At 41.0% G+C, this 26,466-nt stretch overlaps 1 protein-coding gene across 1 annotated transcript; it reads left to right on the top strand.

The window, feature by feature from the left end:
- Positions 1 to 26,466, top strand: LOC124624434. The gene is made up of 3 exons (XM_047149107.1): positions 1 to 67; positions 20,306 to 20,479; positions 25,875 to 26,466. Exons 1-3 carry the CDS (start codon positions 34 to 36, stop codon positions 26,060 to 26,062), a joined length of 396 nt encoding a protein of 131 aa, XP_047005063.1. The 5' UTR covers positions 1 to 33; the 3' UTR covers positions 26,063 to 26,466.

Genomic DNA, 26,466 nt, shown 5'->3' with positions numbered 1-26,466 from the left:
CGCTGGCCACTGGTCACGTAGTACTGTGCAGACATGGACAGAGTGGTGGTCGCCGTTCTTGTCGCAGGTATGTGTAGCCCAACACTGACTCGGCCGTGCAGCGTCAGGATTTCTATCGTTGACGCACTGTATTGGTCGATACGTAACAGTACCGCTAGAGCCTAGCACAGCAATACTGTCTGTGAGTGGACTGTACTAAGCGACTCTGTAAATCAGCAAGTGTTCCAGAGTATGGTCCCAGCTCTGAGGGGTTTCAGGCGGCATTAACGGTTTCACCTCTACATGGATACCTCACATTTTTTTCGGTATAAGACTATTCGTAAGGGTGTCCAGTGGTCCACAAAAGCCGTCGCATCGTGAGAGATAAAGGCAGTCGTCATTGTGTACGAGATGCCAAAGCTGATGAGCAGCGGGAGGCAGGAAAGTGAAGAATTTATTGCCCTGTCGATATCGGCATTTTTACAGGCAAGGTAGTCTGTCAGTTGGACAAAGATGGACCAGGAAATGTGCTGCACCCATTTCGTGGGAATCATCGCGATATTCACTTGCAGAGAACTAAGAAAACCACGACAAACCTGTCTCACGACGGCAGGACGGAGTTTTGACCCACGTTGTTCTAGAATACTAGCCGTGTGCATTAGCCATTTCGCTGGTTTATTCGTCGATGTCCTTTTGACAATCTGCTTCCGTCACATGTTCAGAGTGAACCCGAAGTTCACAGTCAACTTTTGGAGGTTGTCCAGAGATATTTTTTAGTATTTTGTTTCAAGGGACGATTAGTCTTCGGAGAAATGTTAGAGACTAAGTGCATTTCGTTTGATGTTCGACCCCCGTTTATATTATTATCGCCGGCTTCGGTGGCCGAGCGGTTCTAGGGGCTTCAATCCGGAACCGCGTGACTGCTACGGTCGCAGGTTCGAATCGTGCCTCGGGGATGGATGTGTGTGATGTCCTTAGGTTAGTTAGATTTAAGTAGTTCTAAGTTCTAGGGGACTGATTACCTCAGATGTTAAGTCCCATAGTGCTCAGAGCCATTTGAACCATTTTTTTTATATTATAATCTGTATTGCACTTAAAACATACTCACAACAGTGCAAATGCGCTCTTTGTCATGCTTGGAAACAGACTCGTTAAATTCGCTCTTGCTACCTGCTGTTGACGACAGAATGCCCATTTTAGCCTACGCCCTGAAGTTTACATTCAGTAACGCTCAAGTATTTCGCGGGTTTGGTTTTTCTGGCGGTGTTAGTTGTACATTAACAATAATACACAGCGTTATGGCTGGGTTTAGTAGTGGAAAGTTAATCTCGTGTTTGGGTTCACTGAATGCAATGGAAGAGCCGCGCATCGATGCTACGCTGAGCTGTTGCAGGGACGACAACCTTATAAAAGTACAAGTGTCGCTGCTTCCATCGCACAGACTGTATGGGCAGGGCAGATTGTTCTTTTGTTGTCCTTCAGTCGAATTTTAACGTTCTTCACAATTTGCAAGACCTTCTAAACTTTCCACACCGATGAAGTCCGTAGAAGCAAGGTTTGTTCCGAATGTACTTCTAATCAAAAAGCGATTCTGGCAGCTGGAGTCCAAGGATTTTATTAATGATGCCTTCTGCGTTATCGTGGTGATATTTCAATAGAAACATTCATCCTCTAACACATATTTCTTTGTACATAACCGAGAAGTGAAACTTCAGTTTTCATACATTTAGATTTAAAATTTTCTTAATAGAACTAAATATTTTCTTAAAAATTTTCATCCCTAATTTCAACACTTTAAAAGTGGACTTTCGAACAGTCCTCTCTAACGACTTCTATAGATATAAGATGCACACCCTCTTCAAATTTCATGTTTCTGTCAACAGCAGTTTGGGCTGGGCGATGATGAGTCACTAAATCAGTCTGATCTCCTTTGAAGCTGAAAAAAAAGAGTTTCTTCATTTCTCACTGAGAAGCCAAATATCAATTTTCACAAATTTAGCTCTAAAAATGCTATCACAGTGAAAAAAATTCATAAAGCATTCAACTTCTATTTCATCCCCTTTAGGACTGAATTTCCAAAAACGGTGAAACATTGTTGTTTTTTTGAGAAGCCTAATTTAAATCTTCATAGATTTCACTTTAAAAATGCTTTCATAATGAAATATTTCTTAAAAATTTCATTGTATATTTGGCCCCATTGTGGGCTGAATTTCCAATAACATTAAAACATGTTTTTTTTTATTTGTAACTGAGAAGTCAAATATTAGTTTTCATAGATTTAGCTTTAAAAATTCCTTAGTAGTACTTTAATAATGATTTATATTTAAAAAACGTTCACCCACTGTTTCACAGCCATAGGGGTTAAATTTCGAAAAATTCTGAAACACGAGTACCCTTATCTCTGACCGAGAAACCAAATACCAATTTTCGTGGGTCTAGCTTCAAAATTGCCTTAATAGCGACAGATTTTCAAAAAACCTTTCATCCCTTATTTCAAACCTTTAGAAGTGGAATTTCTAAAAATGCCTTCTTAAACGATGCCTGCTGTATAAGATCCTCAGCATGTTACAGGTCTCTATCCTTAGTGGTTTGGACTGGCCGATAAGGAGTCTTCAAGTGAGTCAGTCAGTCGGGACATTGCATTTTATACACAGAAATTTTTACGAGTTCGAAAGGCTGCACACTACAGTCGTTTTCGTTGATATGAAGGTGTTTTTACAGACACAAAGGTAAACGGAGTAACAAACCGAATAAATGACAAAAATAGTATTACTCTGTAAACCCCACCAGAGGCCACAGGTCCAGTGTACCCGAAGGTATCCCTGAACACCTGAATTTTGTCGGTGGAGTTTGGAGTCATCTACATGCAAATTTTTTACTTCAAAACACAGGAGTAACAGAACAAAATCCAAGTGTACATTGTTACTCCAAGAAGGCAAAAACTTATTTTCGGTGTCTAAGTCACTTGGTACTTTTTATTTTTAAAATATAATTAATATTATTTTAAAAACAGGTTAAAAAGCCAACATAATTTTTCTTTTATCTAGTAGCCTGTACAATTAAGAGTATTTTAAAGCAAATTTGAGCTTTCTATCAGGTCTGAGACTCTAGATATTGCAGTTTTTGTAAAATTAAACATCCATTAGCTAAAAAAAAAAGCTTGTAAATTTTTTTTCATTTGGAAGATTTTAATATATCTTTATGGTAATTTTTTTAACATTTAGATATAATACACAAGCTTATTCCAAAATTTCATACTGATATCTTGAGTATTCTTTAATATACAAATTTTTTTAGTTGTGAGGACACGTTTAAGTTACTATTTCCGACTGCTGAAACAACGCCAAATCTAACAACTTTAAAAATTTATAAAAAAAAAACTATAAGAGATAGAGCAAAAAAATTTACAAGTGCTTTCAGGATGATAAAAGAAGTAATTGTACCAAGTTTCATCAAAATCTGACGTGGTTGGTGTCAAGGCCTGGGTGACTTGACATGGAATGACCCGACTGACATCAAAACGAACGACCTACCAGTGTGCTCTAGAAACCAAATGCCATTTAAGAAAGTGTGTAATTTAGCTTTATAGTCTAGGAACGTGCAAGTGCAATTTATCGTGTCAAACCATACTTCTGTCATACACTGGTACCATGTCGTTGATTGGCGCAAAAACATGTAAGGAACGAGGAAAAAAGGCTGTCGAAGGATGAGAAGTGTTTCTGTGATGAGGGAAAGAACCAGGAAACGGATAACAAACCATGAAGTGATCTGTTGAGAGCACCATATTCTACAGAATAAATCTTGGAAGTAATTCGGACGTCCTATAAAAGGAAAAAAAACATGAGTAAAAACGAGTAACGCAAAGTAGTGTGATAAAGATGGCTCTGCTTAAACGATGTAACTTAAGATACATGTATATTACGCAATTATGCAAATACTAAACATTCCTGCTATACTAGAGAAATAGAGAGCATCGCGACTTAAAAGAGCTATTTCTTAGAAGCAAATTGCTGGGATACGCTAAAGAGCAAATAATGTGAAACTCATCCTACAACCAGGACACAATAATGAACAGCCGCTTTTAAGTCTTCAGTAGTAAGTGTTCAAACAACAGTTCGTCGCTAAGAATTCATTATTCGCATCCTGTTAATAAAATGTGTTGACCGGAAATACTTCCATGTTCTTAGGAAGACTTTACAACTATGTACAAGGGCGTGTTGAAAAATAATGCCTCAGATTTTTATGTGAAAAAGTTAAAGTTTTTTTAAAATAAAAGAAACCTTTTTAACATTCTACATCTTTATTCTTCATGTCTATATATTTATTTCGCAACGTACAGAAAACACGTTAGGCCTTGACAGCAATAAGTAATCCACAGTTCAAGGCGACAATGACATAAATGTTTGTCGTTATGGAAAGTATATTCGTTTAGAAGAATCAACCCGTACGACGGGCATCGATAATGGACAACTGCAGTGGTCACGGTTATTATCTATGACAATGTTATGTACAATTATCCAGTTAATAAATACTTCAAAACAAATAAAATGGTATTTATAATAAGATAATATGAACAGGGGGTCTCTTATTCATTATTAATAAGTTACCATCGTAAAATATAAGTATAAATCCGGAATCCATGCGCCCTTCTGTCTATGATATGTTTGTTTTCCACAAATACTAAGTTTTAGCTCAAAATCAGTACGGTACGCAGTATCAGAAGCCGATTAAAAAATCTTTCTAAAGATACTCCGTTCATCCCTGTACGATTAGTATATATTGAGAAACAAGCATGTTGACTTGGAAAACAATAAAATGATCAATCAGTATTGTCAGAAATTATCGGCATCATGTCGTGATTGTGTGTCAATTTCGCTTTTAATAGACACTTCTAATGAAAGACTCGGGTTTTTTGTAGAAGCAGTTTTAACAGCCTTGTCCAGAATTGTTGAAAGCAACTTTTATTTGTTCTGACAGTGGTTAGCTCTTTCCTTGTTTTTCTCTATAGTGAGCCAGTCAAATGTACTAAGAAACCTACAATAGTTTTCAGCTAGTTCTCCATTTCTTTAGTATATTACGATTAATTACAATATTATAAATACATAAGAGAATCGAATGAACATACTTGTAGTATGCTTGCTCCCATGGGTGATGTTTACGACCCATTTCAGTACATTGGTAAGTTTGTGTCGACGGTCTTTGAAGTCTAATATATGTCCGTTGATCTGTTCCAAGACGACTTTAGCTTCACTGAGCATTTACCTCATATTCAACAAGAGCGTTCATAACCATGCCGTTCCCGAGCGTCATGAAACCATCATTGCATCATTATCAAATCACAACCCTTTGTTCTGCGGCAAGCAGATCTTCCTGACGCCAGAGTTTCCCAACAATGAAATACGAAACGCATGACATTAGCAATAGCGATGAAATCATGCAAATAACCACACCAGGCAGGAAATTGTGTCCAAACTTCTGTCGCAGCAACATCCTGGAAGTTGTGTTGCTCTTGTGGCGTCTCTCGTAATCTTGATATTTTTTAACTAGTTGGTAGTGATTAATCATTGTTAATATTGGTTTGTTTCTGATCTCTGGGCGTCGTAATTGTTAATTTTCTTTGTGAGAAGACGCCACAATTTACTTTCTTTAAAATTCGTCGTAAAACAGAGTTCGTAGTGGAACTGATATTTCATAGTATCTTTCTCTCTTTAACTTTGATGGAATGAATCAATGAATAAAGATGATAATCTTTAAGGTAGTCCTGTCCAAATTAATTTTGCACTCTCCCAAGTAAGTTACATTCACGTCAAAAGTAATTTTTGCGAGTTATTATAAATTCACTCAAAGATCCTATACCTACGTTAACGTTCGTTCGATTTGATGAAGAAATGATAATCACTGCGCTGCGTAATGTAGCGATCGAAAATAATTAAAATTTGCACTGTTCCAACTTTGAATTAATTCCTATTCATTGAAACTCCCTATCTCATTTAGCTGAATTCACGTAAAAGAAATAGTCATCAGTTCTTTTTAATAATAAAATTGTTCCCTTCAACAAACATAATTACTTTCAGATAAGATGGAAGATACTTCTGAAATTAAAGTTTTGAATCCTCTTACGCTATGTATTTTCACAGTTAAAAGTCATAAGCGCTCACACGAGCTAACACAATACAGACAACTAGAGACAAGAAGAGCTGAGACAAAATTAGAACCAGACACTATTGTCTAGACTATTTATAGGCTTATACAAAACCAAAATTGACGTAACTATGACTTCCCACGCCTAGAAGTTCTTAGTACACTACTTAGTCTTTTGAAACTCCTAAGTAATTCACAATTGCACAAAAATATTAACGAAATTATTTAAAATCACGGCTTATGGCCTGTAAGTGTGGCTTCACTGTGTTTCACCGCAGGGACTCACTTCCTTCAGAACGATGTAGAGAGAGAACGTGCAGCATTTACGAAAAGACAGCAGATGGCTGTTCTGATGTTCGGCCTTGCGTTTTTGCGTCGGAAGTGGTAGACCGCAGCGCACTTCCTTTGTAGCGAACGCATCCACAGGCCTTGGAGCAAAACAACCAGCGAGATGTTTCATTAACATTGTATTATCTTCCTGATATTCTATTAAGCAGCTTGAACTAAAAACATATCCTTCTACACAGAACAGTAGACTGCTTCAAGTTTGCATTTTTTGTTTGTACCCAGCTATTGATGCAAAAATGATCCTCTATCTGCAATTTCAGAAGATGTAAATGTTGTTCTTTTTGTAGATAATACAACTACAGAAATAAAAAAAAAATAGTACGTTCCCATACTGAAAAGGCAGGTAATTAAATATTCGGAAACATCAGCATATGCTTAAAAGCAAATAAACGGATTATCATTGAATTTGTACAAATCTCAGTGCATGCAGGTCAGTACTTCTCAAAGGACTCACAAGCTATAAAAACTGAATTCTCAAACAATGACACATAAAAAGAAGAAAACGTTTTTCTGAGACTGACTGTAAATCACAACTTTTGTTGCAAAATCCACAGCTTAGAATTAATAAAGCTCCTTAGTTCCGCTACGTTTGCAGTGCGTAGAACTACTGCTACAGGATATTTAAGTATGAAGTAAGTAGTTTATCTGTATCAATGCATAAAGGCGAAACGTTGGTAACAAAAATTTCGATAAGCTCTTCTCCGATTTCCTCCATTTTTACGCGATATTGTACGAAGCATTTCACCTTTGCCATTGTACAAAAATCTCGTTCATGTGCTAGAATTTCGTAAGGATTTTCAGTTCCCTCACACTGTGGTGATTAACCTTTCCAGATACACGGAAGGTAATTTCGTCGATGAATATCAGCTTAGAGGCGAAATGTTCATCCCCAAATGCTTCCAGCATCGTGATGCAAAACTGAAGTCGCCGGCCACAATCTTACAGTTTTAATCTTGTACGAACTGCCTACGGTGCGGTTTGAAATGTAACCGCCGTCGAAAAATGATCCACAGATTTTGCCGCGGTATTCCAAATTCGTAGATTGCGCGGAACATCGATTTCTTTTTTTTTTTTTTTTATTTGAGTATGAAATTTCCCTCAAACTCTCCACCATAGCATTTGACACACATGGTGGGCCTGTACTTTTAGGTGTACAGAATCAACCAGTGTCCCTAATTTGTCAATATCAACGCATAACGATCTGTTTACATAGCGGTTCTTTTCCATAATTCCTTATTAATGCACGCTGCACTGTTATAGCAGTTAAATATTTCTCATATTCCAACAAACAAAAGCTCTTCTCTTGTTTTGTCGCTATTTTGTCAAGGTGCTGCACTCGTAACGCCAATTGGTGGGCTCAATACAGACTCGATGAGTTTATATATTTAGAAGTAACGTCACGGAAGCTAGTATTATCATAGATTGAGCAGATGGAGAAGTCGCTCGCATACCCCATATACCAATGGTCCCAACCGATTCACCCATTTATTTTAAGCGATTTCAGTTCCAAATCAAGGTTTCGTTTGCAATAGCAATAAACAAGACTCTATGTCTGACTTTCATACACGTTGGAACTGATTTACGATCGAAGTGTTTTTCGCATGGCCAAATGTAAGAGAATTTTTTTTTTTCAAGGTACAGTCGGTCTCGAAATTAAAACCACTGTGAAAATCCGATAAAGCCTTGCGAAGATGTGTTGCACAGTGATTCTAGTATGCCCGTCGATCGTGTCACGTGCACTTTTCAGTTCTCAGGGAACAGTATATATATATATATATATATATATATATATATATATATATGTGTGTGTGTGTGTGTGTGTTTTTCAAACAAAAGTTGTATACACCACAATATGTTATTTTGTTACCTTTCTCAGCATCAGTTTTACAGAAAATAGGAGAGTTATGTTTATGCCTTACCGGCTTTTGATTAGAATACTACTATGGAATCTGACCATTCGCAGATTAAAACTGTGTGAGATACTGCCATTAAAGCGATCATAGCTGGAGACGTGTCTCCCATATCCCGTATACCAGTGATCCCAAGCGAATCAGCCACTCATTTTGAACGACTTCAGTTCCCATCAAGGTTTCATTTGCAACAGCAATAAACAAGGCTCAGTGTCGTAGAGAGGGGTACAGGACAAAGAGAGGAGAAGGATGAGGAGATGGACAAAGAGAAGGGGCGGGAGTGAGGTGCGCAGCGAGAAAGGGGAGAGAGTGAGGAATTTAGGATGTATATCCATTTCCCATACAAATTTAGCTTGTAATAAAATGAAATACAGTTGCCACTTGAATGAGTTACGAAATTACTCAGATTATTAATATACATATTTGAGTTCCTAGCCCATTTATTGTGATATCTTAACGAAGGTAGTATGTTTTTCAATTCCCTCACTACCATTTAACGCGGTTCCATTCAGAAGGATACCCATTTAATTAATTTCGTAATCACTACTGCAACTAAGCGCCACGTTTGAGCGCGAGCATCCCTTTAATGCGGTGTCAGGAAACTCATCTGGCCGGCGCAGCTTGAAAGTATTGTCGGCAGTGAATGAAATTGTCTCTCAGCTCCTCCGTAGTCGGCAATGAGTCACAAGTGATCAATGGTGCAGGAATGTGGTTTACTTACAACTTTTTTGGAGTGTAAAAGCATAGAGCACAGGTTGAAAAAATGACCGATATTCGTAAGTTTTCTTAATGAAAATCGGAAATGAAGGTGAGGGAATTGAGAAATATACAGCCTGCGATCAACTATCACAAGGGAACGGTGAGGAACTAAAATACCTCTACTGAAAGGGCCATTAATTGTACTGATGGAGAAAAAGTAGACCTACCTAGTAACTCTGCTGACTTCATGTGATTTTATGAAAAGGGTAGTATTTCCGATGTCGGGCATTACTTTGATGGAAAAAGGAGATGGACGATTCCTTAAAGTATTAGAGTTTATTGAATCCATATCAACCTGAGAAAAAAAATGGCTCTGAGCACTATGGGACTAAACATATGTGGTCATCAGTCCCCTAGAACTTAGAACTAAGTAAACCTAGCTAACCTAAGGACATCACACACATCCATGACCGAGGCAGGATTCGAACCTGCGACCGTAGCAGTCGCGCGGTTCCGGACTGAGTGCCTAGAACCGCTAGACCACCGCGGCCGGCAACCTGAGAAAAATTACAATTTCAGAAATGATGAAGATGGCATAAAGGGGACCTTTCGATTGGACTGGCTCTCATTATATCCATGGTTGGTTTATTCTAAAGCTGTTCAAGATGCGCTTTGTAAGTTGTATCAGCTCTTCGCACCACTTCTAACGCGTGGCAGTCATCGTGACGCATTCATAGACTTTGGTGTAGGATGGGTTGTTCATATTTTACCCATCCTTTATTTATTTGTTACAAAGTGTTTTTCTCAGCGACACTGCTATAGGTATGTAACAAGATCCCAGAGTTACTCTCCGAAATAAACAATATCAATGCCAATATTGTATTAGGTACGGAAAGCTGGTTGAAACCAGACATAAATAGCAGTGAAATTTTGAACTCGGATTAGACAATGTTGAGGAAGGATAGGACTGATGCTATGGTAGGTGGTGTGTTCATTGCGGTTAAAAGCTGTTTAAACGCAGTTGAGATCGATACTGAGCAGGACTGTGAAACAGTTTGGATAAAGCTGTCAATCAGACAAGGATTGACCATTGTATTATGATATTTTTACAGATCACCAGCATCCGCAACAAACGTCGCAGAACGTTTCAGGGGAAGTCTAGAGTACATAGGAAAGAAATATCCAAATTATCCATTAGTTATGGGTGGAGACTTTAATCTGGCATCCATTGAATGGGAAAATTACACGTTTATCACAGGTGACAGAAGCAAAGACTCGTGTAATGTTGTTCTAGGAGCGCTATCGGCATACAACCTTGAGCAATTGGCTAGAAAACCAACTCGAGGTGCGAACTTATTAGATATCTTGGCGACAAACAGACCTGATCTTTTTGGGGAAGTTAATCTAGAAGAAGGTATTAGCGACCATAATGTCGTTGTGGCTTCTATGTCAGTGGAAGTTGCAAAAAAAAAAAAAAAAAAAAAAAGGACCCAAAGAAACAGCGTAGAGTTTTCTTGTTTGGGAAAGCAAATAAAAGTGTCATTAAGAATACCTTCATAGTCAGCTCGAAGCATTCACCGCGGGACACAAAGATATTGAGCATCTTTGGTCGGAATTTAAAGGTATTGTCCACCATGTGCTAGAGAAGTATGTGCCTAGCAAAAATATAGGGGAGGGAAAGGATCCACCTCGGTACGACAAACATATTAGAAAGTTGCTGAGAAAGGAGAGAATTTCGCACAGTCGTTTTAAACGTAGCCACTGTCCCGCTGACAAACAGAAATTATGCGAAATGAAAGCAGCCGTCAAAAGGTCAATGAGCGACGCTTTTAACGAATTTGAAAGCAATATTTTATCTGCAGATTCTAAAAATAACCTCAAAAAATTTTGGTCGTACGTAAAATCTATGAACGCTACAAATAATTCAATACCCTCTCTTGCTGACAGTACGGGTAATGTAACTGATGCTGATAAGCAGAAGGCCGAAATTCTAAACCTAGCTTTCAAAAACTCGTTTACGGTAGAGGACTGCAGCATCATTCCCCCTTTCAACTATCGAACAAACGCAAGGATGGCTGACGTAGTGTTTAGTGTATCTGGGACTGTAAAATATTTAAGATCCTTAGGCGCCAGGAAGGCATCTGGCTCAGACGGTATCCCTGTAAGATTTTATGTTGACTATGCTACAAATATAGCACCATTCTTATCCATCATCTATGAGAGATCATTGGGACAGCGGAAAGTTCCACAGGACAGGTCATAGCAATCTATAAAAAGGGTAGAAAATCGGATGCACATAATTACCGGCCAATTTCACTGACATCGATTTGTTGTAGAATCATGGAACATATTTTGTGTTCAGACATAATGACGTTTCTATACTCTGAGAAGCTCATCTGCAGAAACCAGCACGGTTATAGGAAACAGTGGTCATGCGAGACACATCAGGCCCTCTTTGTGCATGATATACAGCAGGCTCTAGATACCGGCTCCCAGGATGATGCCATATTTCTCGACTTTCGAAAGGCTTTCGGCTCAGTTCCGCACTGTCGCTTGCTCCAAAAAGTGCACGCTTACGGCCTATCCGATGACATATGCGGTTAGATAGATAGTTTTCTAACCGACAGGGAGCAGTATGTCGTCCCGAACGGGGTGACTTTAGCAGAAACATGCGTAACTTCAGGTGTGCCCCAGGGCAGTGTAATAGGTCCGCTGCTTTTTATGATCTACGCAAACGATTCGGTTGATGGTATTGACAGCGGCATTAGACTGTTTGGCGATGATGCTGTAGTCTACAGGAAAGTAGTATCACCCGAAAGTTGTGAACAAAGCAATGAGGATTTGCAGAAAATAAATGCGTGGTGTAATGACTGGCAGTTATCTCTCAATATTAGTAATTGTAACCTACTGCGTAAACAAGGTAAAAATCCCCATTAATGTACGAGTACAAAATAAATGCCCAGTCTTTGGAAGCGGTAACGTCCGTCAAGTATCTGAGTGTGACTACTGGAAATGATCTCAAATGGCATGATCATATTACACAAGTAACGGGCAAGGCGAACTCTAGATTGCGGTTTATTGGTAGAATTCTGAAGCGATGCAGTCCTTCGACAAAGGAAATAGGTTACAATACGTTACTTCGTCCAGTCTTAGAGTATGTTCGTCTGTATGGTGCGGCCTTTCAAAAGAAAAGTAAATGATGGTGTGACCCTCAACTACCTACCCTCCGACTCAGCGTTGCAATATTAAAAGTTTTGGCTGGTTTCGTTGTCAAGAGACTGGGATACGTAGTTGCCGCATTACAGGCCAAATACTGCTTAGTCTACAGTATACAATAAGAATACACACATGAATCGAATGGTCGAAGGTTTCTATCACTCGGCAATTGCGAATTATGAATGTAACATATAAATTTATAAATGAAAGATTGCAATTAAATATAATCTGCAGGTTCTATCTTAACGACTTTAAATGATGAGTACGATAGTAGAGGTACTTTTGAGAATGCGGTATATTTCTGCAAAACACTTATTGGTGTCGATGGTCCAGCAATTAAATAAAATATAAGTTGAATAACAGGGCAACAATAGATTCCTACTTCACGTAATTAGTTATGAACAACAACATAGCTCGCGAGATATTCACTCCTGAACGCATACTACGTCTTCACTGCAGAAGCTACGGAAATCACACAATAGCACAGGTCGACACTCCGAAATATTTCTATCCTCCGCGACCATGCGCAAACTGCTCCACTGTCCAAGTCTTTCCGCCGACTGTGCGTCCCTCGCACCGTACTGTCCTGGACTCCTTTCCCGTGACCTGTGCGACTGTCCAGCACCCCGCACTGCCCAGAGCTCCCCCGTGTCCTCTCCGGAAACGGTGCTCCTCCCCAACCTCCCTATGCCTCTCTTAGTAACGAGAGCTGTGATTGGCTAGAGCGCTCCCTCCATGTCTCCAAGCCAACGTGCACTCACAAACATACTGAAACACATACCAAATACTGGATTTACATTTAAATAACTTGAAATTAAATAAATATTCATACGGCTGGACCACAAACACGCTCTAACACACATTATTAAACACCTAAACAAATTAAATAAACATATATCAAAGGAGTAGCAACAAAAGGTAGGCCAGTAGTCTAATGTCTCTGTGCTTTCTAAAACACAGTAAATATTTAACCAACTTCTTCATGAATACTATATATTGGATATAAACAAAGACATAGCTGAATAAATATATTTATAAGCATGCTGCTACCTTTTTTTGTGTGTGTAACTGTGGAGTATTTATGGCCCGACGCGATCGATAGTAATCGGCCACTTTGACCTACAATAACTCATGCCCTATTCAAGTTACATGCCTGTAATTTACGCCAATTTAGGTTTACACTAATAGCTTTCTAATGACACGTCGATCGACGAAATGGGATGAAGCGTTTAGATTTTGGAAATCCGTTGCTGGGTGTTACTTGTATAATTTATCATCAGATACTAAACTTTAAACTAATAAATATATTGAAAATCTGATTACACCATCAGAATCGTCGTGCAGATAATAGTAACGTACTTGTTTCTTTTTGAGGTATCACGATTCATCTGGCTACTATTAATTTCTATACGAACTGTGAAATGTCTGCCATTAAGGTTTCAGAAATTCCGCCATCTTTGGCACTCCCAGCGCGTCTCCTTCATCGATACAGCGTCACAATGGAATTCCCAGGCACGCGACTGGGCCATGCGCTGGGGCTACCCCTCTCGTCCGGCTAACGATTGGCACCACGTGTTTGCTGCCGGGCCCACGCTGCCTCAGCGACCCGTGCGGCCGCGCCAACTCCGAACTTACAATCTTTCCAGGGCGCCACAATTCGCCCGTTACCTCACAGTGGGACCCTTACCATTTGGGTCTGATTCAAGAGGTTGAGAGGGTCCAAAGAAGAGACGCAAGATTCATGACGTACATTTAGCCATCACAGGAGCGTTACAAATCTCATAGAAAGTTTGAAGTGGGATACACTTGCAGATAGACGACTAGCTAAACGGAAGGGGCTGCTTACTAAATTCCGAAATCCGATCTTCGCAGAGAATGTAGAGCATATATTATTACCACCAACTTTCAAATCGCACAATGATCACCATTCAAAGATAAGGGAAATTAGAGCTCGTTCTGAGGCGTTCAGAAAGTCGTTTTTTCCTCGCCCGATCCGCAAGTGGAACAGACGGGGGGAAATATAACTTTGGCCCGAATTGTACCCTCCGCCTCACGCCGCTTGGTGGCTTGCGGAGTATATATGTAGATGTAGATATGTAAGGTTGCTGTATAAGGACAATTACGCCATCATACGCTGAGATTTATCTTTATTTCTTTATTATATAGTTTTTCTCTTCTGTAGATCTTTCAAGTTAACGTAGGCACATTTCAAGTGTTGAGTAGGCGCCTGGTAGAAACTGAGTTGGCAGCACGACCAACAGCAAGCTTTACTATTTTGAAAGACACACTCATAGCAACGAAATCCAGCGCTTTATTTCTCATCTGTTCCACAATATCGTAGATAATTCCCCTTAAGACAGTAGATTTTGAGGATGATTTGTATTTCCCACTTATTCTGACTCCTCTCCATAAAAACTTCATTTTGCTTAATTCATCGTTTTGGAGCCATATCGAAATTTAAAACATATCGGCCCCCAAAAACTGCCGCCCTGGGCGGATGATACTATTTGCCCCCTCCGCGCCCCCCTAGTGGAACAAGTTTACATACCTATTAACACCACAGATGATTAAGAGCTTGAAAGAATGTGTGATGACATAAAACAAATTATTCATACAGTTAAGGCTTTAAGGGGGACAAAAAATTAATTCTGAAAGCCACTTGCTAGAATTTTGCAAAGAGCGTAATTTGACCATTGCTGGCACTCGATTCAAAAATTATGAAAGAGGATTGCATATGTTGGGTAGACTTGCAGACACCAGAAGATTTCAGATGCATTATATAATGGTATGGCAGAGTTTTCGAACCCAAATTTTACCCAGCAAAATTCCCATTGGTACGTGCAGATTGACCATAATTTATTGGTTATGAACTGCAGTTTACAACAAAAGAGATAACAAAAAGGAAATGTTATCTGAATAAGTTAAGACCCAGAGGTCATCGAGAATCTGAAAGGGACCTTTATCCAACGATTAACCAAAACAGGGGAAAGGAATACACCACAAGACGAATGGGCACATTTGAGAGATGAAACAGTGAAGGCAGCAGAGGATCAAAGCGGGAAAAAGGTGCAGTAAAAATCCTTGGATAACAACACATGATGTTGAATGTAATGCCAAAAGGTGAAAATACAAAAATGCAGGAAATGAAGTAGGTAACAGGGAATACAGGTATTAAGAAATTACACTGACAGAAAACGTGAAATGCCGAAGCAATAATAGAGAGAGGAAAAGTGAATGGTTGTAAAAGCATGCATGGAAAAGTAGATGCCACATTCACTTATTTATTCACTTATTTAACCAGATCTGATTAGAGCCATCAGGCCCTGTCTTACATCGGACCACGGTTCGACCACGGTTCCATGCGCTCTCACACACACACACACACACACACACACACACACACACACACAGTACCTTTTTTTACATCCTAGTCACCTAAGAAATAATGATCTTAATATGACAACTAGTACTAAAATGATCTGAGTGTCTGAAGTTGCAGCATGGTTAAATATTTATACTGACTATCAACTAGTAAAGTTAACAGTGGCAGTACTTGTACTACTGCAGATGCTTCCACTGATAGTGGTAACAGTAATAATAAAAGCAATGACAATAATAACAATAATGATAGTGGCAGATAAAAGAAGAATTTATAGATGTACAAAAGAGTTGTTTTCTTATGTAGCGAGTTCTGGGAAAAAGGAAATTTACGGAGACTGCATCATCTAAGAGTACTGGGAAATGAGGTATAATAGGTTGGAAAGACGGATGTACAAGGTTAACGAGGGCATGTAGAGAGAACGGTAATCTTTCTTGTTGCTCTAGTAGATATGTCATTAACTGTTTTCTGAATTCCAGAGTCAGGTGCCTGTTACAGAGAAGAACTTCGAGAAAGTGGCTGAACGATTGAATGGGACAGAAAGGATTTTGCTCTGATAGGAGCGGATGTTTCTACCATGCTTTTCAAACAAGTACTTTAAGGTCGAGGAAAGAAATGAGGTCCCACGCCCGGGTTCCCGGGTTCGATTCCCGGCGGGGTCAGGGATTTTCTCTGCCTCGTGATGGCTGGGTGTTGTGTGCTGTCCTTAGGTTAGTTAGGTTTAAGTAGTTCTAAGTTCTAGGGGACTGATGACCGTAGCAGTTAAGTCCCATAGTGCTCAGAGCCATTTGAACCAAAGAAATGAGGGCTAGTGTTCATTGATAAACAGTAGAGAAGACAAGGAGTTGGAAATCTTTGCACTTATCTGCACGCAGCTAAAATGCCTGTACATACGATGGCGAAATGTGACCAAATAGCCGGACATCACAAATACAACGAAAACACAGGCATTCATAACCAGTGCTAGGCGCAGTGAGCGTTCATGAGGAAAGCTTTGCAGGGTCACATAGCTTTAATCAAGAATTGCATGTATAAGTGTTTGTACAAGCTTATTTTTCAGGCCAGGGAGGAATAGCTTTAATATTTTTGTAGGGCATGAAGAGATGCTGATACCTTCTTGCACACTGCAGTTACGCGCTCATTTCAACTTAGATTTTCATCTGTTATTACTACTAGACTCTTTGCTGAAGGAGAGAAGTTGATATTTGTCCCATTTAGCGTTAAAGATGATACGGATTCCCGATATTTCGGGCTGACGAGCCTAGAATGGCCAACCAGCACCAGTGGGATTTTGGTTGGGTTGAGCTTTAACGCTGTATCCCGCACTCATTTTGGTAGTGCACACAGGTCAGATTTGAGATTCTCGGTCGAAAAGTGATCGTTCTGTGGGCACATTTGGCGTATTCGATCAATAGGCGGCCAGTGCCTATGCACGGAGACGCCAATGTATGAGGTGAATCATTTCCGGTAATGTATCAAATATTGTACCATCAACAGACAAAAAGTAATGATAATTTTTTTTCGTTCAACCTCAATTCTCTCAGCAAGTTTTCGTGACTGATCTTTGACGCTCCTTGAACCAATTTGCACCCATCTTTTTCTCTGCATGCAACACAGCAGAGCAAACATCACAGCAGCAGCATTTTTATTGCCCAACATTCCGAACCACATGTAAATTCCGTGTCAACCTTGTCCGAGCAAAGGCAGACCCAAATCGTTTACCACTGTGTAGCCTGGGAAGAACCACCGTTTCTGAGATAGCATGGCTAGTGAATCGAGTCGTCGTACAGAGTGCTCGCGAGGACGTCAGCTGTGGAAGGAGCAGACGCACAAGTGCTGAACAAAAAATGGTCAGATTTTCTGTTATGGAAGAGTAGTTTGAATTCAGGTGAACGAATATACGTATTAGTTACAAGTAAGAACCAATAAAGAAGCGCAAGCACTCGATTCTCTCTAACTTATGTCGATCTTGGATGTTGATATAACGCGGTAACTTCGCTTCTTGCTGCACAATAACCATATTAAATCATTTTTAAATTAACTCATTGCTGCCACTTTACGGTAAGTTTCTACTATTTATTTACTTCACCATCGCGTTTTAGGCTGTAGAGCCACTTTGAAGTGCAAGGTGAAAACCGAAACCAATGAATCATATGGGTATCGCTTAATGCGATAACATATGATAAACGTAATTTAAGGAACATTACCTCAGTTTTAAGCCTGCAGCTGAAAAAGGCTCTACAACCAAAATTGCGAAAGTGAAACAAATAAATAATAAAATCGTATGGTCACGTGGCGGCAGTGACTGCGTTTAAAAAGTATATTTGACACAATTCCCTGAAAGGACAAATCATCTACATCCACTACACAGATATTTCGCAAGCCACCGTACAGGACGTGGCTGAGGGTACGCTGTACCACTACTTGTCGCACAGAGAGCGGGGGAAAAACGACTCTCTGTATGCTTCCGTATGAGCCCTAATTTCTCGTACCTTATCTTCGAGGTCCTTACGTGCAGTGTATATTGGCGGCAGTAGAATCGTTCGTTAGTCAGCTTCAGATGCCGGTTCTCTAAAGTTTCTCAATAGTGTTTCTCGAAAAGAACGTCGCCTTTCCTCTAGGGATTCCCATTTGAGCTCCCGAAGCATCTCCTACCGGTAACGAACCTGCCAGCCCTCCTCTTAATTGCTCGATATCTTCCTTCAGTCCGACCTGGTAGAACACCAAACACTCGAGCAGCACTCAAGAATATGTCGCACTTGCGTCCCATATACGGTCTCCTACAAGTGAACCACTCTTCCCTAAAATTCTCCCAATAAACCGAAGTCTATCAATCGCCTTCCATACCACAGTTCTCACATGACATCATCATGTGATGTCACATCAGCTCTCTAAAGAGTGCTGTATACTAAAGTGAATGGAAGCGAGTGTGAGTGAAGGAGTTCAGAAACTATCCACTTTTAGCGTTTCAGCTGTGTAATTGTTCACTCTGGCCTCTGGAGTACTATTTATAGGCACCACGTTTTGTAATTAAAATGCTTTTGTAATTACAGTTCCGGAACTCCTGAATAAAATTCTTGCAGCTGTCACAGTGTACGTACTTTTTGCTACTTCTTCTGTCGAGCTTTGTTTTGATGTGATTTACGCTACTGGCCATTGAAATTGCTACACCACCAAGATGACGTGCTACAGACGCGAAATTTAACCAACAGGAAGAAGATGCTGTGATATGCAAATGATTAGCTTTTCTGAGCATTCACACAAGGTTGGCGCCGGTGGCGACACCTACAACGTGCTGACATGAGGAAAGATTCCAACCGATTTCTCATACACAAACAGCAGTGGACCGGCGTTGCCTGGTGAAACGTTGTTGTGATGCCTCGTGTAAGGAGGAGAAATGCGTACCATCACGTTTCCGACTTTGATGAAGGTCAGATTGTAGCCTATCGCGATTGCGGTTTATCGTATAGCGACATTGCTGCTCGCGTCGGTCGAGATCCAATGACTGTTAGCAGAATATGGAATCGATGGGTTCAGGAGGGTAATACGGAACGCCGTGCTGGATTCCAACGACCTCGTATCACTAGCAATCGAGATGACAGGCATCATATCCGCATGGCTGTAACGGATCGTGCAGCCACGTCTCGATCCCTGAGTCAACAGATGAGGACGTTTGCAAGACAACAACCATCTGGACGAACAGTTCGACGACGTTTGCAGCAGCATGGACTATCAGCTCGGAGACCATGGCTGGGGTTACCCTCGACGCTGCATCACAGACGGGAGCGCCTGCGATGGTGTACTCAACGACGAACCTGGGTGCACGAATGGCAAAAAGTCATTTTTTCGGATGAATCCAGGTTCTGTTTACAGCATCCGTGTTTGGCGACATCGCGGTGAACGCACATTGGAACCGTCTATTCGTCATCGCCATACTGGCGTATCATCCAGCGTGATTGCCTGGGGTGCCATTGGTTACACGTCTCCGTCACCTCTTGTTCGCATTGACGGCACTTTGAACAGTGGACGTTACATTTCAGATGTGTTATGACCCGTGGCTCTACCCTTCATTCGATCCCTGAGAAACCCTACATTTCAGCAGGATAATGCACGACCACATGTTGCAGATCCTGTACGGGCCTTTCTGGGTACAGAAAATGTTCGACTCCTGCCCTACCCAGCACATTCTCCAGATCTCTCACCAACTGAAAACGTCTGGCCATTGGTGGCTGAGCAACTGGTTCGTCACAATACGCCAGTCACTATTCTTGATGAACTGTAGGATCGTGTTGAAGCTGCATGGGCAGCTGTACCTGTACATGCCATCCAAGCTCCGTTTGACTCAATGCCCAGGCGTATCAATGCCGTTATTGCGGCCAGAGGTGGTTGTTCTGGGTACTGATTTCTCAGGATCTATGCACCCAAATTGCGTGAAAATGTAATCACATGTCAGTTCTAGTATAATATATTTGTCCAATGAATACCCGTTTATCAACTGCATTTCTTCTTGGTGTAGCAATTTTAATGGCCAGTAGTGTAATTTTGAATTCAGGCAGAACTTTGCTGGACACCATGTACCTTCCTGGAAGCTTGCTGCCGTACGTCAGTCCCTGACGACGGACTTGTGTTGCAGGTTGCTTGCTGCTGGTGATGGCGGAGGTGTGCAGGGCGCAGCTGTGCTCTAACTGCGAGTGCCTGCCTGAGCCGGTGTACCGGCCGCTGTGCGCCCGCCAGGAGGGTACCGGCAAGTACCGGGGCTTCCGGTCTCTCTGCGAGCTCCAGTGCTCCAACCGCTGCCGCAAGAACAGTAAGTGCTCCACAACCTGCGTCCTAGGAATGGCGGTTATCGCTGAAACAACCGGTTTTCGGATCTATTTGTTTTTTATTTTTCAACACCAGTTTTGCCGAACTGTTAAAAACGCTCAAAGTAACAGGTTTCTGAAATAACCGACTTTCGGTTTTTTATCATGTTTTTTCCTGTAATAAATGTAGAACTCGAACAAAGACTGAAAAATTTCGATTGCCTCTTTTTCAACATACTTGTAATCAAAACACTAAATTAAATGAGCAAATGAAAGAAAACTTAGTTTGATCTCCATTCGCTGCTTTTCTCTGAAAGTGACAGGTGGTTAACTTCTACAAAAGTCACCAGTATTCTCTTGTAGATGCTAATTTTTTGTTGCAGTCTGGGAGCATACCACTATTTGGACATTAAGGGTGAAAACTGTGGCTGAAGCACTCTATTTTTCGTGTTAATTTGTCCGTTCTCAAATGCTACAAGCAGAGAAAGGCATGTTATGTAGACGCAGGCAGCAAATCAGCTGTTTTCTGTTTTTATTGTAACTATGAATGAACTGATAATTTTAACCAGAATGAGATTTTCACTCTGCAGTGGAGTGTGCGCTGATATGAAACTTCCTGGCAGATTAAAACTGTGTGCCGGACCGAGATTCGAAATCGGGACTTCTGCCTTTCGCGGGCAAGTGCTTCTTCGAAGTTTGGAAGGTAGGAGACGAGGTACTGGCGGAATTAAAGCTCTGAGGACGGGGCGTGAGTCGTGCTTGGGTAGCTCAGTTGGTGGTAGCTCAGCGTGTTCGGTCAGAGGGTTATGTGCCCTCTGTAATAAAAAAAACTGAGTTAATCGATAAACAACGAACTTAAACGGATGTCTTACGACGTCCGCCCCGAGCAGATGCAACCAACATAAAAAAAATAGTCGGCACGGTAGCTCAGCGTGTTCGGCCAGAGGGCTGCGTGCTCTCTGTAATAAAAAAACTGAGTCAAGGAACCAACGATCACTTTGAATGGATGTCTTGTGACGTCCGCCCCGACCAAATATTTTACGCCGGCACGGTAGCTCAGCGTGTTCGGTCAGAGGGTTAGCAGCCCTCTGTAATAAAAAAAAAAACTGAGCTAATCGATCAACAACGAACTTAACCGGATGTCTTATGACGTCCGCCCCGAGCAGATGCAACGAACAAAAGTAAACAAAATGAGACTAAAAAAAAAAAAAGGTAGAGCACTTGCCCGCAAAGGCAAAGGTCCCGAGCTCGAGTCTCAGTCCGGCACACAGTTTTAATCTGCCAGGAAGTTTCATGATAATTTTAAGTTTCCTCCTTACAATACGTCACAAGTTTGTTGTGAGTTCTCCCATTTTTTAATCTAACAGAGTAATGAAGCATTGTACTTCATTGATACCGCACTTCGTGAACTAAACCCAGACTGGGGATGTGCCATTCTGTAATACAGTTGATATCCAACGACGATAGTGAGAAACTACCAATAGGTCAGATGGGGGAAGTCTTGCACACTGTATGGACACGCATACCAACTAATATACCACGCCACATTATAACAGGTACATCATTGTCTCGGGAATGTTGTTCCAATTCTTATGCCATGTGTTTGTTGCTCGTTTCTATCACCATTGTTGTTAAAATAGCACTGATAGGTTTTGCCATTTTCTGTGATAACGGAATATTTCAAAGCAATGCAAATTTTGCGAATAAAAATTACTTGTACTTTAAAAAGGGTTTGTTTAAAAATGAAAAAACTTTAGCTCTGCTGCTAAGGCTATTTGACATTTCGGTTTTTAACGGGGTTATTAGTGAAAAGAAAAGTACCTGTTATAACCGACACCAAACAAATACCGAAAAATACCGGTTATTCGGAACTAAAATATTGCTATCAGTGTTAACCGGTCGATGTTCCCATCCATACTGCGTCCTCCTCAGTATACTTTAGAATACATCATAACTTTACGCGGATTGCGGTAGCTTTACGGAAACCTCATACTACAGGGCGGTCCAAAAGTCTGGAAACACCCTCATAAAATTCAAATGGAGTAGCAAACAATGAAACAGAGTCCCTACACTCGAGGAACGGGAAGGGGGAAACTTTATAGGCTATGCCACCAACATGGCGGCCACCTTGAAAGCCGCCATCTTGGATTCAACTCCAAAATTTCAAATGGGAATGTGGCCATGTGACATATCAAACAGCTAGAGAATTTCACCAGAAAAACAATGCCGTTGTTACTTTAAACATAGCTTTATTCATTCTCGGGTTATAGCCATTTACATGTGGCAGCGGTCGGACGCTCGGCAGCATGTGTGTTATGTGCCGAAGAGACATTACGCCGATGTTACACAGTCACGAGAGACCACCAACAGTCATAGGAATGGCTCGATATGTTGTCCATTATGTTGGATTGTTAATGCTATCGTCCAAACCCAGTCCTGATGAACTTTGACCAACACATCTGGCTGAATTTGACCACACCCATCAACAATGTGCTGCTTTAGATGATGGAAATCTCGTATTTTCACAGAATAAACCAGTGCTTTGACATGACTCCAAAGATAAAAATCCAAAGGAGTCAAATCTGGTGAACTTGGTGGCCACTCCACAGCACCCCTACGACCAATCCACTTTTGAGGGAACTGCACATCCAGGTATGCTCGCACATTGTGCCCCTAATGTGGTGGAGCTCCATCATTCTGGAAGAATTCCGGAAATGTTCCGTCCTCTGTTAACAACAAGGGAAACACTTCTTCATCCAATAACCTCACATACTCGTTGGCTGTTAACGTACCATCAATAAAAAAATCCAACGACTTTGGTACCCCACACCCCACACCACACCAGACCATCACTTTTGTGAGTCGACCGTTTTGGAAGCATCAATCCATTGCGGATATGTGTCGGACCAGTATCTGTGATTCTGCTTGTTCACTTCACCACTGATAAAGAAATGGGCTTCATCACTGAACAGCACCTGATGGGGGAAACGTGGGTTTATCTGCAGCTGCTGTGTCACCCATTCTGCGAACTGAACCCGACTATCTGGGTCATCCTCGTACAGATGTTGGAGCAGCTGAATTTTGAACGGGTGCCATTTGTGCTGCGATAAAATTCGCAGTATGGAGGTACAGCTAACCCCACATTACTGTGACAGACGACGAGTACTCAGACTCTTGCTAAATAATGCCAACACGCTCACTGTTGTTGCGTCATCGGTGGCGGATTTTGGTCTTCCAGCCTTAGGTTTATCTGCGACAGAACCTGTTGCTCAGAATTTGGCCAAAAGCTTGGCAAATGCGCTGCGAGTGATGGGCTGTCTGGTTGGGTGACGACTGTGCTTCTTTCTCCTGACATCAAGATGATTTCAATGCGTTCTTCATGTGTTAAAGACGTTTTGTAACCTGAAAATAAGGAAACAATGATTAAAACGTTAGCATGAGTAAATGATATCTAACAGTTAAACACATGTAACATAGCAGGCATGGGATAGTCACTTTGCACCGTTTCAGACTCCATTTTATGACTTCTCAATGCGTAATACTCACGCTGCCGAGCTTCCCACTGCTGCTGCTATAACCCGAGAATGAATAAAGCTACGTTTAAAATAACAACGGCATTGTTTTCTGGTGAAATTCTCTAGCTGTTTGATATGTCACATGACCACATTCCCATTTGAAATTTTGGAGTTGAATCCAAGACGGCGGCTTTCAAGATGGCCGCCATCTTGATAGCATAGCCTATAAAGTTTCCCCCTTCCCGTTCCTCGTGTGTAGGGACTCTGTTTCATTGTTTGCTACTCCATTCGAATTTTATGAGGGTGTTTCCGGACTTTTGGACCACCCTGTACTTTTTACCTTAAACGATGCAAACTGGACCCTCATAGGAACGCTTAGTTCTCTGATTGCCTGTGGCAAACAGTTAAAAAACCCTTTTTTCTCAGCAACGGGTAGCTGAATGAAGTTGAAATTTACGTTTCCTTGGTGGTGGAAAACATTTAAGAGTTTTAACCCTTTTCGCTGCTATGGGCTTGTATACATGCCCTGCTACGGCTTTCTCCAGTTATTGTGGACGTGTATATGCGCGCCACTTTGGTTTTCATTCTGAACTATGGATGTCTGAATGCGTCCTGAGCCGCCGACCCCCCCCCCCCCCCTACCCCCTCCCCCGCCTACTGCTGCAGACGAGTTACTTCCATATCTCGGTTAATAAAAATTTCGAATATATGTGCCTCATTGCGTGCTATCATTTGATATCTTGAATCGTATATGAGATATGACGATTGTTATGACCACGTGATTCGCGATACGCAAGGACGTGAATGTGCGCTTCGCACGAGGCCGTCCTTCAGCAATAAAACTCAATAACTCCAAAAAGAAGTGAGATATCCTTCTGATCTCAGCTTTAAATAAAATTCAAGTATCTTTTATACATTTCGTTCACTGCAATGTATGAACTAAAAACAGTCATATGCAAAGTGTACGCATTGCGTTTTTACTTCGGTAAAATTTAAAAATTTTGCGACCGATCGGACTTCACGTTCCGGATAGCCCTCGTGTATATGGAAGACTATGCCCAGAAGCCAGCAGTTTTCTCACCTTGTAGAGGACCGCTGCAAAGACGGTGGAATCGTCGGTTCTATAGTACTTTAGAGTTGCAAAATGATGTAGTATGTTGTCCAACAGAAGTTTACTCCAAGTTGTTACAATAGTTTCTTTTTTGTTTACCTTTAACTAAATTATAAATAATCTGCTGAATTAGTTGTAAGTAGTTAAAGTCAATAAATCTTTCCTACCATCCATATTTATCACATCTAATGGCCTACCCCCTTATCACACATCGCCACACATAAATGTTCCGCACGAAGCATGAAATATGGTCGAATTGTAGTTCATGTTTCTTGACATTGTCGACGTTGGAGATAAGCGATCTCTCGTAATTTTCAATTAAGGATTAAAGATCCTCGACGTCAAGATCTCAAATAAATTTTTATTTCGGTTACTAGTTTCGGCTACACACGAGCCATTTAGGGTCATAAAAACATTCTCGATTAGTGTAATAGTCATAACGGCTGAACACATCGATCAAATCTTTTTTAAAATGACAAAATCCACACGGAACGTGTAGGTAATATAACTTTACACTGTTCATAACCAATCAAATATAACAAAAGTCATAGAAATAAGGCTTTATACCGTTAAAACTTAGTAACTACCACATTGTAATCAGTGTTTGTAATATCCCACAGCAGAGAGCGTCACGAGTAAGTTATTAGATCACCTTGTAATAAAAATTTACTTACGACCTTGACCTCGAGGATCTTCAGTCCTTAATATAACAATTTTAATTCGTTTGTGACATATGTTTCGATTTCACCGATGATGTCATTCTATTTTGAGCAGAGTACATGTTCGTGGCTCAACAGCGCTGTGGCAAATACCTGGCGAAGCTAACCAGCACGACAACGTCGACCTCACCGACGTCAGAGGTGGACTCGGGGGGCGGACACGGCAGGCCAGTGGGGGCAGTTGAAGAGGGCAGTCTTCTGGGGCCTCTGATGCACCTGCTGCTGGGAGCGGCGCAGGGCTAGGGAAGGGTCTAGAGTGCCCCTTCTAGCTCAGAGGCAGCTGCTCCTTGGCCGCGACGTCATGTGGGAAGGCCGACTGACTGTAGGCACCCAGCGCCCCGCTACTACAAGGAGGAGTACCAGCAAGTGACCAATTCAGCGTAGGCACTCCAGATAGGACGCTTTATTTTTTCAAATATGAAAATGTGATGGTGTTCTATTTTGGACTAGTTACTGTTAGGTGTGTGACTACAGCAATAAGGGCATATTTTCGAATCAATATTGCCGCACGCTTAGTACAGACAGTTGTTCTAATCAACTAGATTCGTGTGCTCGAAACAGAACAAAGTACAAATCAACAAAAAACTAATCATTGTGTATATGTATATTATAGTTCTTTGTCAATAAATTATTAACTTCAATATTCA

This window comes from Schistocerca americana, chromosome 1, assembly GCF_021461395.2.
Source record: "Schistocerca americana isolate TAMUIC-IGC-003095 chromosome 1, iqSchAmer2.1, whole genome shotgun sequence".
Taxonomy (NCBI): domain Eukaryota; kingdom Metazoa; phylum Arthropoda; class Insecta; order Orthoptera; family Acrididae; genus Schistocerca; species Schistocerca americana.
The sequence above is the reverse complement of the archived record's forward strand: the minus strand, read 5'-3'. Positions and strand labels throughout refer to the sequence as shown.